A 15,106-nucleotide genomic window follows, 5' to 3' on the forward strand; every position below is an offset into this window, starting at 1 on the left:
GTTTCTAACTGCAGTGACCCAAATCGCTAACACGCAAATTGCTTTCGTTTAGCTTTCGTACATGAAACACCGGCACTCTGCTAAACATGTCATTTGGGAATCCATTAGCATTCCCATCCCAAATCGGCCATTCCGAAAAAATGGCTCCCTCCCTGCGATTGGCCGCTGGACAAAACGGTGTGGCGTTCGATGCTCGGGAGATTAAAATTGCAAATGAATTCCCGAAACTCATTACATTCAAATTCAAATGAAGACGAGCATCCCTACGCTATGGGGTCCTTTTCCCTCACACTCCGAAGTTATCCTGTGGTGGGATGAAAAAAAAAACCGTCCATCAAAGAGCAAAATTGGGGCAAAAATTTGGTTTTTGAAATGCTTTCCCACTCAGATTAATGGTAGCGGTACACTTATGAACCTTGGTTTCCTCGAATGGTAAAAGCGATCGTTGCCGGATCGATGCCTTGATTGATGAGCTCAATTTCCCATCCAATACCCTCCGGTTTTCCACCGAAAATTGGGGGAAAAACTTGTCACGCAGTAGCACGCACGGCCCAATCCTCACGAGAGAACAAAAATAAATATATGGGTGACCCGAATTCATGATACGTGCCTGAAGAAAGCCGGAAGAGACACCGCACCGAAGCAAAAGTTGATCGATTGATTCATGGTTTATTTTGCCATAACGAAAAATCGAACTTCATTAATGGCTGCGCGAATAACGCGAGTCCTATATCCTGAGTTTGGCACACCACCGTACACTTTTCCACCCCGTGCTCCTTCCGTTGAACAAAAAACGCGTTAGAACCAAGACGGTAAATGAAAAACTTTTCCTCATTCATAAACATCCACAAGTCGAGGCTTGGTTTCCTGTACCAACCCTCTTTGGTAGACATCTGGCGTTATTACTTCTAACCGTGAAATACTCGCGCATTGGAAAGAACGAGGAATCCTCGTCAAAGGGAAACAGGTGTATCCCTTCGCGACAAACCGAGACCGGCGCTCCCGTCCCGATGCTGTTTGATGCCGTTCACCTTTGCGAAGGATTTACCGAGTGAGAGTTCCCTTGGGGGATTTTCCGATACCTTATGCCTCCCTCCGACTTCGTGGAAGAATATACCTTTAGCCCCAGGCTATGAAAGCCGCACTATGGAAGCGGTCACATTTTCAAACTTATTTTTACCTTCGTTTATGTTTGTAAGCTTATAAAAGTAATTAAAATTATTTTGTTTTCATTGATTATTCCTTATTTTGTGATACTATGTTCTATAGTATTTAATATTGTAATGAAGAATTTTATTCTTTCTAAATTAATAACTTACTTAAACGCCACGCCTTTGCCCATGGTGCGTACAAAGAACTAAATTGCCCCTCCACCCGACCCACCTCAAGCGTACGATTACCTTGATTATGGTACCCCGTTATGGAAAGTACACACATCCAAAGTATCCTCGGAAAATCATGCCGGTGCTCGGTAACGACCATTTTCCATCATGTGCCATGGCCTAAAGCCTACTTCTACCGAGAAACTTCCTTCGCTCAGAAGCCACTGGCCACACACTGTGTACCGCTTTTCCGCATTTTCTTGTCTAAACCTGTTAAATCCATCTCGCATCGGAAGACGACCGAGTTTTCCCCCCGTCGCTCGATCAGCACCGGGTGTAGCTTTTCGTATCCTTTTTCCACCCATCTCTTCCTCGGATGGTCCACCCGGTCACAAACCTTTTGCCTCCGTATGCCATCCCATCTGCTCTTCCCCCTCGGGACGATGATGTTTACGTAGCTTAATACGAGCGAGTGCCCGGAAAAGCCTCCACTTCATTTCGCCATCCGTTTGCGGTGGCTTGGCGTTGCGTTTTGCGTGGGCCGCCAAATTTTGTAGCGTTATTTTTCGATTCCTTCATGGTGCGGGGTAGGGTAGGGAGAGTTATGTACATGTGCCCCCGGCGTACGTGAGCAAGTTCAGTGTTCGAGCTTCACTGGTGGAAGCTTTTCCTTCACCTCTCGTAATCGAAAGCTGCGTGGGAGAAGTGTTTCTTTTGTTGTGTGTTTTTTTTTTAAGATTTTCCTCCCAATTTTTGGCTTTGCTTTCGTTTTTGCCACCCCGCAAAAAAGGACTTTTCTCGGTAAAATCCAATGGAGTCAACATCGCGACCGAAAAATCAATACATGCCCACTTACTTTTTACGTTTTTCTGAGATCACGAAAGATGTTGAACAGATCTTAAGTTAAAGTAGTAAAATGAAAATGCTCTCCAGCCATGGTTGATTGTGGGTTTTCGTTTTCTACCATTCCATTCAATAACGGATATTCTACACTTCAAAGCCAACACTGTAATGCATTTCTGATTTTTCGTTTGAAAAATGAATTTTTCTTCCATTATCCAAAGAGAAAAATACATGCTGTACGCTTCACCGGAAGCAAATTCCCACCGAGATGCTCATCAACAATCGGTTCGTTCACTTCATGCCCACCGGCACCTTTCTTTCCCAATCGTGGATGATTTTTCGCCGCGATGCAAATGCAATTGATTTTCATTTGTACAGTTTCAAAAACCGATTCCATAAAAATGCATTCCTATTCCGTTTCCTCTTCCGGACCTGCATGAGTGTGAGATTCCCCACCGGTGAAGCACTTTTTACCACCATCAAACATTTCAATTCATTGAATCAACTAGCCAATCGTCCTTTCCGGGCGCACCCGTTTTTCCTCATTTATTCCGCTGTTTCATCTGGTACTCGAAATGATGGGTTTTCCCCATCCCAAATATGTTTGCACTCATTCACTGACCGCCCAGCATTCCTACTAACTTTCCCATCGGAAAACAGAGCTTTCCGAACCACCAAACCGGTCCCTCGGTCACGCTGTCCATTTAGTTGCATATTAATTCACTTAACACTTCCAGCGCTTCATCGCAGCTATTTTCCGCCGTTTTATTTTTCCCTCCCCTATCGGTCCGGGCTAGTTTTTCCACGTCGTTTGTTAGTGCTGCACTAGTTTGAGCTTTTTTCTTCGGTCTTCTGTTCTGTACTTTCCCTCCATACTGTGTGAGTTTCCACAAATTTTCCTCCCAAACGGTTCCACTTGCCAACCTCTTCCTCGAGTGGATGGATGTATTATGTTTTCCTAAGAGTTACACTTCTCTCTGCGCCTACCCACAATACCCCTCCACCAACACCACCACTGTTTGCTTCTTGACACTGCACGAAGATATCATTTCCACTTGGCTGAAGTTCCATTGTTATCTATTTTTTTCCGACGGTGCCTTGTTTTTCACCTTTTTCGTATGCCGCACACTTGCACCGTCATGATGTCCGTTGGAGAGCAAGAAAAAAACGCCTTATTCACGCTTGAGGAGGAAAAATAAGCTGCCACCCGAAAAAAACCCCGGCTACCAAATAAACGATAATACCCTTTCCTCGGTGGAGATGTCTGGGGGAGAAAAAGAGAACACATGCCGTGGAAAACAAAAAATAACAAAGCTGAAACAATGTGAGAAAAGTTCTTCCCAACCTTCTCGATCGCCCAGGTCCGTCGTTCATTTTCACGTTCACTTTTTCCCGTCTACCTACCGGCTTGCCTAACGTCATTGCCTCATCGACTTCCATCAAACTGAAGCTTATCATTACAGTGGCTTTTTCTGGCTCGTTTCCCTGAAGTGAAAAGGGAAGGACAAAAGTCGGGCGGTGTTACAAAAATAAAACACACAACATGCAGACCGTTGGACACTGGAGGATCTGGCCGCTTTCGGTCAACTCGAAGCAATCGATCGAGAGGAAAGTCCGAAAGCTGGACGGGTAGATTTTCCGAACCTAATGGGCCACGGTAACGGCGGAGTGCCGCGGTCAAAGTGTGCGAAACGAAATGCGATTTTCCCCGAAATAAACCAATCGCGCTGGAGAGTACGTGGCGATTCCGTAGTTCTTAACTTTGCTCCTTTACGAGTGTTTTTCTCTTCCTGTCCTAGTCAAAAAAAAAAAAAAGAACCGCCCTTTAGTGGAATGGGGTGATGATTGCGCCGTTAGTGGGCAGTGCAGTTTTCGTGCGTAATGAAAAGTGACGATTATTTCCATAACTTTATGAACCCCATCACGGGCAAATGGAGCGCGTTTACTAACTACCCGAGAGTGGTTAATGTCGAATGGGATCGAATTGGCGATTGAACGAGTAAATTAAACTAGTAATTCAAGTGAATCATGTTTATAGCCCTAGATAATACTAATAGAGAGTGTGGCCATGAACATCTCTTTGAAACAAACTTTATAGATTGAAAAATGATTTGTAGAACGTTCACGTTTATGCGTTTCTTTAAAGGTTTTACATAAACAAGGATTACCGCCAACTCCAAAAATTCCTAAGTGAATTAAAGCTTGTTATCTCGCCATTACAATCGACCGCGTTTCCTCTTCTTCCCTCCGCTTTTCATTCCAACGCCATCCACATCCCCACGGGCAACATTTACGAGCGGCCTACCGAACTTTTATCCTCCTTCGTTCTCTCGCACGGTAAATAATAAAAATTTTACACACCCAAATAAGGACATTTCCCTTTGTCTGCTCCGGGGCACACAGCTTTTGGAAGAATATTTTCCACCTCGGTGGCCTTGAAAAGGAAAACGGTCGGCGTTTTGGGTCGGCCAAGCGGGAAACATTCAATTCAGAACCACGGCTTTGCTTCGAGGATTTTTCTGTCTATCTCTGTGCTACCGCATGAGACCGAATCGTACCAACGTCATCCCCATACCTTCTCGTTTCCGCATTCCGGCGCTCGTTTGATATCGTCCCATGTCGGGAAACCCTAACAAGTTGAATGGAATGAAGAGCACTTAACAATTTTCTTAGATTTTACCGCTACAAATTGCCAAAATCGAGGACGCAGGATACGGGAAATACGCTGCGATGGGAAAAGCGAATGAAAATGCTAGAACATGACGTTTGTTCAACAATGCCTCACGGTGGGAGTCTAAATATGAAATATGGCAGGATGAGGTAAGAAATACAACTAATTCCCCTCCGCGTTCGAGTTCGAGGACTTCTGATGACATTATTCGCTTCAGAGTATCGTCGCTGCTTCCAAAGATGTCCCAGAAGTTGTTGCGGAAATGATGTTCACATTTCGTTCAAGGACACTCAATTCAGGAAATCTGACAGAAATAGGCGTAGAAGAACAGGCCTTTGGGGGAATGTTGCAAAAAGTATCCTGAAAGGAAAAGGCATAACGCGTACGTAGGAAGGACAACAACAGTGCGCTTCTTTGGTCGAACGTGGTGAGATAAATTTGAAATTGATTTATTTACCGTTTCGTTTCCGGTTCCGTCCAGCCGTCGGTCGATAGGTTCTTCCAATAGAACCTGGAATCTGACACAGAGTTCACTTCTGTCATTCCCATCGCTCGATCGATGGTTTTTGGGTCTTTAAAGATTTAAGTTGTGTTTTCTAACAATCTTTTCATACGAACACATGATTTACATTCTTACATGGAACTGTTTTTGACAAGTGTTGTTTATTTATAAGCTCTTCTCCAACCCTGATATGCTCTTCATCATTTAATAATATCAAAATTAGGTCAAGAGTTTTCCCCGACTTATTGCCATTTCCATCAGTTCTAGTAAAATTTCCCAGTAAAATCATCAACCATGCCAACCACTTCTCCGCATTACAAGTGTTTTCATTTGGCAGAATGGAACGTTGAGTTGAGTTGTAGAGTCGGTTCGGTTGCACGTAGCGACGTAGATTACGTTTCAATTTTCCAAGTACCGCAACCTGCTCGCCTCCAGCTATCAAATTGTTCCCTCTCTGCCGGATTGTTGCAGGATGAAAATAGAATTTCTGCGAACCTTACCCGTATCGAATCGCACTGGGTTGCAATTACACCACGCTGCTTTTATCGGATGCAGACACTCGGCGATACAGAAACTCGATAGCCATCAACGGAGCATTCCACCGGTTCCTCTCAACTCTGTATCCCTTCCGCTGTTAAACTTGCTCTAAGGTACTGTTAAAAAAGGGTTTTCCTGAAAATGAATTGGGGCGTACACATTTTGACCGCCGAAATCCATCCAATTGAAAAACGCCTTTTCGCGCGCCACTCGGAAAACAATTAACAACCAACACCGGTTGGCGGGTTTTTGGTGCTGGTCGCGAACGCTAACGCGAGTTCCACCTTCAAGGGGCCATTTTCTCAAGATTGGATGGTGACGGGAAAACAATAGCAGATTGGGCGGAAATTGTATCCCACACCCGCCTCCCTCTGCCCAAGTCAACAGATTAAATTGCACCCGGCAAACAAAGACCATCCGTTTTCTTTCCAGCAGCGATTTGCATCGTTTAGCTAGAGACCAAGTGGTTCGCGCTGGGGTAAGAGACGTCAGCAACGGTTGGCGATACAGTGTGGTATACACTTTGTTCACTACCTAGCAATCATGAACGTGTTAGCCAAAGTGTTTTCCATTCTTTCTTTTAATTAACGTTCAAGAAAAATATATCTATATGTGTTATCGGACAACAAACAACGATCTTAACAGTGCAAACAGAAAATAAAATACTTAAACCACTATAATTGTCTTCCGTCCGCTTCGGATAGTCTTTTGCTCGGCTTATCTCGGTGCTCGTGATCAGCTTTAGTCAGACCGCCGTTTCGCCGGCTTGCATACGGAAGAACGTGCTCGGATAACCCATGGCGGAAGGAGTGTTAGCCCGTTGTCATAGATCCCCAGTGATCCCTCGCTTGAGACAACACACTCATGAGTAGATTTTTCTATCAGTCCACCCTTTCGCGCGCGAGTTGCTTTTTTCCCCCGGTTATCTATCCACATTGGCTTTACTATTTTTCGTTCCTATGGGTTGTTTTTTATTCCTTTTCTTTCCCATGGGTTGTTTTTTTTCTTCTCTTTTCTGCTTACGTTCCCTCGACTTGTCACATCGCTCCCTGGGTGGCAGTTTGTCCGATTAAATCTAACGACGAAGCTCGCGTCCGAAGGAAATTGCGCTTTCGCTTCCACCCGGTTTTAATGGAGCGCAATCCAGCGGTTGATACACAAGGGCACTTTGTTTAACCGAAATCGTTTTTGCGGGCGTACGTCGAGTGTTTCTGGTGTTCCTTCTGTGTGTGTGTGTAGGGAAAAATGAACAGTGAACTAGGACCGGCTACAAAAACTAGCTCCGACTTCCGTACACACACTCCGTAGACAGCTTTCGTCAACCTATCCCTTCGGTTAATCTCAGGCGGTACGCTGCAAAAGTGAGCTAACGAAACTCTCTTAAACTATCCTCCATCTTGAGAAGCTATCATCCCGTTTTCATCAAGATAATCTTGTTTCCTTTGGTTAAGAGTTAGCTGAACGAAAGATGGTGAGTCGAACATCGGGACAACTTTTTCTTCTATCGGAGTGGCCGGGAAATTCTTGCATCTTTAAGTAGGGTTTTTCATGCAATGGAATCAAATTGCGATCGTTTAAAGACTGTATCGTTTGGCACCGATTAAAAACCCATCGGGAAACATTAAACTGGAAATAAAATTTCCAACATTAATTAGCTCCAACCGGGTTCGCCCGCAATTCACTTACCGCTGATTCGTTGCACGCACTCGCCGGTTAACGTTATTGACATGTCATTCAGCAGTTTTCCACTCTCGCCCGCGGGTTGAACGGCACAAAAAAAAAACGAGCAGATGTGGTAAAGAACGTTACAGACCCAACCGTTCCCGCGAGTCGCCCATCCCAGTGGAAATGTGGCGAACGGCTGGAAAATCAGTTCAATTGAAACGCACACCGGTTTTTGCCGGTGAACCGGCAGAGCGAATGCAATCACTTTTATTGCCCCGGAGGAGTCTCGTGGTTGACAAATTTACTTCAAAAAAATATATATATACGAACCCAGCAGATGCCTGTGTGTCGTCGATGGGTTGGAGGAAACGCGTAAATCACGTTATAAAATGTGGCTGCAAGTGGGAAAGTCGGGGTCGATGAGAAGGACGAAAGCAGGATCACTTTGCGTTAACCGCTACCGCAAGTGTGTGCTTGCGTGTGTGTGTATGTAGTGGTGCCAATCATGCCAACCTCCTGTCCATCATCATCAACGGCAGGCAAATTCAAGTGATCTGAACTGGAAATGCAAACAAAAATGGGTACAGTCGAGAGACGAGACGAATTGACAGTGTGCGCGCTCGCGAGTCCATCCGCTTTCAACCAAAGCGACATTCGATCCTACGATTGAATAGAAAAGGTGACGTGGAGAGGGCGGAAAAGAAAGAATGTTTTCCCAACAATAACGGTGGAGACATCAATCAAATGTTAATGTCCTACCGGTCGGTGCGACGAGCCCGAAGCGATGGTACCATTTGTTTGGGAAAATTGGCTAAATGGGTTTTGCCGTCGGTTGTTCCCAGCACCCCGGGGGTTGAGATAGGATAATTCTTTGATCCTTCGTATCGGTTTCCTTCTCTTGTAAATGGAGGAAAATTAGAAGTAACAAATTCGTCTGACATCAACTTCACTTATACATTTCTATTTTTCCGGTTTGTCACAACGATTTGCTTACAAGAGATTTAAACTTTTCCTCAGGGATACGACAAATTCACATTTTTCTTTCCTTGTAACCGATTTCAGATTACCGTCTCCGTCTCGGTGAGACACTTTCGCGGCTGCTCTGCGGGTGCTCGAAACGGTGGAAATTCTCGTCAGCAGGCAGCATCTGGTGCAGGACGGTTTTTCCCGGACAGTTTCCTCTGCCAACCTCGGGCGGCGCTGAGTGGTAGCGATGGCAAAGGCAGACTCGATACACAATGGACTAAAAACAGAGTAAGTATTTTCAGTGCGATTTGTATTGGTTTCACGATCCTTCACACAATCACATAAGCCATTTTAATTTATTTTGTTTAGAAAATAAAAATGATCAAATAATAGAATACCTCTTATGGTCATGTTGGTCTTGTAAGTCTTGTGGCCATTCTTAGTTTATGCGTCTTTATTAATGACAGTTCTCATCTTTTGCTTGAAAATTGAAGGTATTCATGTATACCTAACCAAACATCAAATACCACAGTATTTTTCATTTTCTATCCAAATTATAGAGCATAGCGAAGTTACTATTTAAACATAAATCTATAAAGTAAAGTGCGAACACTTTGGCGTAAATTGTCGAGGGCACTTCTTCACAGGTTGCTAGCGTCGTTTTTAATGTTGATATGTTCTCGACCCAGACAGACGTTTTTTACCTTTTTCAATAAGTTGTTTACTTTCTGTATGGAATTTTGCATAAGTTTACTCAGAATGACCTCACCGCATTTTTAAACTAATACTCCTCAAATATCATGCTTTAAGATTCAAAAATAATATTTAAGTTTTGGAGGCAATGCATGGCCAGTCAATAAACGTAAAGCACTCAACCTTATCCACTATTTAATCCATATCCCACAAATTACTTCACGGAGCATCCTCCGGGCAGTTGGAACTTTTTCCTGCCCGCACTAGTGGGACCCTGTTGTATTTTTGTTCCCCTCGGACCAGATCAATTTATCATTCCGACGTCGATAGCGATGTCGTTTATCTGGTCCATGGCAATTCCGAGCCGAAATCCAAGGACCAGCCGGACCAATGACAATTATTTTCCGAAAAATCACAACAGCATTTTATCCCCACACGCCCTATTCCCGATTCCGCTGGACGTCTATATTTTACTAATGGAAAGATGCAGCACATCGATAAAAACACAAACACACGATGAACGATGTTTTTCGTGCTGCAAGGATGCACTTCAGCTGCAGAACGATACCAGTGCAAGCATGGGAAGCGAGGGTATCCTTTCCCGTTTGACATAAGTGTGCATTCTGCACCCTTTTGGGTGGGAAAACTTTTGCCGAAAGAACTGACACTCCCATTAAAGTTGGACATCAATTTACCGTGCGATTGCACGGCAAGCTATCATCAGGGAGTTCGATCCGCTCGTTGCCTTTCGCTCACTGTTTTCTACTGTTTCTCTATGCCGGCGAAATAATACGAAGGACTTCAGGGTACCATAGAACCTCCAGGGTTCGTGTCTTCCATTCGGTTTCTTTTTCTTTCTGTGAAATAATCCTTACGAGGCTTACGAGCTGCCATTCTAAAGCTTCATCGGTATTCCCTGCCCCGCCGAGCTCACATGTTTGTTTCGTGTGAAAAAGAAATTAGCCAACGGTATCATTAGGCGGATGGTGGGGTTGCCAGCTGCATGCTCCCGCCAGTTTGCCAGTGGAAAATTACTATGTTTTGCTGCTCACGAAAATCCTTCGCTAGCATCGTCTGGCTGCAGTTGCACCCGGGTTTCGTTCCGTTGGGCGGCTAATGGGCTTCTACCGGAACAACGGCTTTTTCGGGAAAGGATAAGCGTTAGCGAGAGCCGTAATCGATAAGTCTGAGTTTTGATTTCGTCCTCCCGCTTTTCACAACCATTCCTTTCCTTTGCTATTCCCCAAAATCCCAGCTAATAACAATATCATGCCAAAACGGGGTGGGATTTGGTGGAACGGATTCTGGAGGTAAAAGATCGACCACAAAGCATCCATAAAATATACCTCCTTCTTTCATTTAAACGATTTGCTTTTTTTAACCCACATCCAGAGGAAGGACACACAAAACCAGCCACCATAAGGGCATACGACACACGACGTCGGTTTTATAATTGATGGTTTTTGTTACAGACAAACACATTCGATAAGTTGACTCCCTTCCTGTCGAATCCTCCGGCCGGCGGTCGTCTCAAGAGCCGATAATATTTCGGTCCTCCAGAGACCATCAACGTCAGCTTCACTGGCGGCGTTGTCCTCGTTCTCGCTGGGAAGGGGGAAAAACTGTCCATCGCAGGGCCGCAGATAAATGTCTCTAATGACTGTCGTCACGGTGGCTAATCAAAGCACATTTTGACCGGGTAGAGGGGAGATGGTGGCATCGGGCCGTATCCAAAACTGATGACGATGTCCTTTCGGCACAATGGGAGAGGAAATTAATTTTTCAATCGGACAGTCTCAGTCTTATGAAAATTGATTAAGTTTGCAAACGAGTTTTTTTCAAATCGTGAGTTATGGAATTATTCTCCATGAAATATAAATAAGTTAAATGATTTTATCATTTGACGGAACCAAAGTTTACGAAAAAATAGCCAATTAAATCACACCCAGCAAACTGATTTAATACAAAATTCATAGCAATTTTTCAAAATTTTTATTTAAATTTAAAAGATATAAATACTTTTATTTACATGCTATTTATATTACAACAATTTGTGAATTGTTATTCCCGTGCTGCTATACATTGTTTCCACCAGCCAACAGTGCACGAAAACACTTGCACATCCGGGGGAAAAAAACATAAATCGAAACAACCCCATGAAGTGGTTCCTCTTCGCCAGACGCGCCAGCCAGTCGCCCTTTGATCGTAACGAACGGCAACATCCTGAACCCGCTCCCGGAATTCGTCCCACTTTCCCGAAGTACGCGACCCTTACGAGTCGCGCAATGTTGCAATATGAGCTCGTTACACATTGCGCCAATGTGCGGAAAAGTCAACGCGAGCGAACAAGCGCTTTCCCATCGAAGGGACGAAAAAATTCATTGCCACGATTTGTCGCGTTAATATGCGCGCATATGTATGCTTCACGTGCTACCACCGTCTACCATCAAATCGACGACATACAAGGGCTGATGTTGATGGGGTTTTTTTCTTCGCCCTCCCTTCCCGCGTAGTGGTGTTGGTGCTGGCCACCCACTTATTGGGATGGTGACGATATGAGTTGCAGATTTTGGAATGTTGCGTTGCACTGAAGTACCGTGAGGCAGACGGTTGACGGCCCTCGAGCACGTGTCACCCTTTGCTTCCTTCCTCGGCTGGGTTTATGTTTTTCCTCTTTGGTGTGGATTGAATACGGCGTCGCCGGATGTGGTCGGAGGGTCGTATAATCCTAGTGAAATGTAAGCGAAAATGGTGTGTTCGTTTTCGGCCGTTTATTGCTTATTTTGTCACACAGAATAGAACATATTATTTTACTGTAACCACATTTTAGCAGCACATAAAGAAAATGTATGGAATTTTTAATAAATGGTCAATAAATTGTAAAGTGACACAGTTTGACCATGGATAAATTTGATTTTTGCTTGGAAACCAAATTAAAATTTAATTAGTCTCACACAGTATGCTGGATGTTTGCCAAAGATAATTTTAAACCAATTGTTTTGCAATTAAATGTTGCTCTCCTGGTCCCTGATTGGAACAGTTTCAATCTCGACTTCTCTTAGCATTCAAGCTTACCAACATTACACCCAACGATAGTAACCATACTCATCTCAATGGCCCGGTTAACCCTCGTTGGAAACCGAAAGAAGATTTCGGTTGCTTCCAATCAGACCTTTTCCATGGTTGCACATTTTCAATTTCAACTAAACCTACCACCTGCCACAAACACCGAATGTTGTCGTCGTTCTCCTCGGTGCCAGCCTCGGTGCTCCATCAATATTCATTATAATGTGTGTGAATTCAATTCCGGCCCACCATTTTCCCCCGAAGGACATTTCCATTCGATGATTCCCCACACGGGCGTGGAGAAGGCGGGTCGAAATTGTAACGCACTACGTTTCCTACGGGACGATTCCTGTTCGCAGTCCGATAAGTGCGAGCTCCGGGTTAACACGGGCACAGGGTAGCGGGAAAGGAAAAGGGCCGGAAACACTGATAAAGAATGCAAATTGATTTACTTACACAGGCACAGACAGGAAGAGAAGTGTCCGCACACAAACAGACACAAAAGAGGCAGCGGTTTTGAAGGCAGGTTTTCTGAATATTCAGAAAATATTTTCCCTGACGGTGTTTGGAGTCGGTCGGTCGTCGTTGGAGGAAAAGTGCCAAATCTGTCTGCGGTTTGTGCTCGTGCTTAAGGGCAGCTTTGGAGGGACAGATGCGTGTGTGTTTGTGTGTTTGAATGCAGATGAACCACATCCGAAAACATGCTGAAGCATATCATTTTCCATCCATCAAAGTACTGCCATCGGCGGAGTGGATGGTGGAAGAATTTTTGATGCATAAAGCCCGACTCACACATGATGGTGCTGGCGTTTGCCGAGCGTTTAGTGTAGGCTATTCAATATATGTAGAAGGACGAACCCGTCACCGATCGTCCGTTGGTAGAATGATGGCCGCAAGGGATCATCATTTTTTTCCTCCACCAACAGGCTTGGAAAATGATGGAGTTTTTTGGGTTTTCCAGGTTTTAAAGTCCGTTCCGTTTGAAAGGTTTTCCGCTTTTATAAACCATCTCCCTGTGCACCCTTCGTTGTCCTTCCGAACGGCAAACTCTTCCCTATTTTATCTTGAAAAAAAGGCCTCGCAACGCCATCGACCCATTGAAGCTTCTCATTGAAGCATGATCGTAGGGAAATTTGTTTTTCCCGAGACGATGAAGCGCAACGCGTGTGTAGGTGCAGCAGACGGGGTCTGGCGGGAAACTGAACTTTGCTGGTGCTCATTTCCGGTTTCCGGCGCTCGTCCTTCACACCTCATGGAGGGAAAATCCCACCGGCGACCCCAAAAGTTTGTTTAGCATTTATCGTCCCTTTTTTGTTGTTGCGACCAACACGCGTGCATGCGTTACGGATATGGTTGATTGTTTATTTTTTCTTAAATTTAAGTTTTGTTTTTCACTCTAACCAACAAGTTCAGTTTTTTGTTTTGCAAACCACCGGAAAGAGGCAAAAACGGGATGAATACAGCAAGCAACGGGAACGGCGTGTCGATCGCTCTTCAAACAATATGAAATGATTTACGACGGAAGCGAGACAGCGTTGGTGCTGGCCCCGACCCTTGCCGAGTACGCTTGGATGCGGAAAAACATAAAAGTTTAGACTGGAAAGGAAGAATAATCAAAGGAAGGATGAAACGGGATCCGCTGGGGAAAACCATAGCCAACGGAGGGGGGAAGTATTTTCGGTCCAGGGGTTATGGCTAATCAAAAACGGAAACCGGTGGTGAACATTTCAAAGCGATGGATGGTGGTAGGAACGGTTCGGATGGTCTGGAAAATTGTAGACGACTGTTTGAGAGGCGACAACCAGCAATCTGGCGTTTCCGGAAAATTCATGGAGTATTGGAGTACGGGCAGAGAACTGTCGGGAACTGTCCGTCAAAATTCCTGTCATTCACCGAAACAAATGAACAGTACGAGCGTTGTTCGGGGTGAATAAACATTCATATGTTAAACAATAGACGGAACAACACAGGAAAAAGGGAATGTAAATTCAATGTTCATACTTTAGTACCTACCCATCGCCTATCGTTTTCAATTTAAATTTTAATTCTTCATGACGAATCAAATGGGATATCATTTTAATGAACGTGCAACGTGTGAAAATTCCTCGCCTTTAAAATTCTGCAAAATAAACTGTTTTTTTTTCCTGAAAAACACCAATCGTACTGAAACGCAGCGGAAAACTTGACACTGCTGCAGAGTTTGAAAGCACCTCGCACCAACCACAGAACATAACCGCTATGTAAATGAGGTAACATTTATCACCTCGCCCCCAAACCATCGCCATTTCGGGTTTTCGTTCCGTAACCAAAAGTTTCCGTAGTAAACTTTCTCGACAGAAATTTTACAACCATAAAAAGGATACGAAACCGGGTAGCGCAAAATAATAATTCACTGCAGAACGCAAAAGCGGGCGGAAAAGTCCAGGTGCGGGAAAGATTAAATTCAATTTGTCACCTGCCGATTCCATTGGCCAGTTTGTTGGTATTCGTAAGGTAGTTTATCGTCCGCATGGTTTTGCCATCAAAGTTTTTCTTCTTTTTTTTTCGTCAAATTATAATTCTCCCCAGAGAATCGACCCGAGAGAAGCGAAGCGGAAAGAAAACAACCCACAGTTCCATGCCCAAAACACTCGCGCTCCATTCGGCGCCCGTTCCTTTTCCGTCTCCGTTCGCTATCAGTTAATTAATCAGCTTAAAAGTGCTGTTCTCACCCTTTACCCTAATTGAAACCCATAAAGACCATAACCTACCTCGTTCTGCGTGGTTTTGCATACATTCGCAACGAAGAAACAAAAAATAAAACAAAACCCCAAAAAAGCTCATCCTTTAATTCGTCTTATC

General features: G+C 44.3%; 1 protein-coding gene across 1 annotated transcript in view; it reads left to right on the forward strand.

Moving 5' to 3' along the window:
• Positions 1-8,753: 8,753 nt before the first annotated feature.
• The window catches only part of LOC131263440 (nascent polypeptide-associated complex subunit alpha, muscle-specific form), a 95,824-nt gene continuing 89,471 nt past the window's right edge, over positions 8,754-15,106 (forward strand). The window contains exon 1 of the mRNA XM_058265640.1: positions 8,754-8,794. Within this exon, the coding sequence (XP_058121623.1) occupies positions 8,754-8,794 (41 nt within the window). The remainder of the gene's footprint in view (positions 8,795-15,106) is intronic.

The sequence above is a fragment of the Anopheles coustani genome, chromosome 2, assembly GCF_943734705.1.
Source record: "Anopheles coustani chromosome 2, idAnoCousDA_361_x.2, whole genome shotgun sequence".
Lineage (NCBI taxonomy): Eukaryota > Metazoa > Arthropoda > Insecta > Diptera > Culicidae > Anopheles > Anopheles coustani.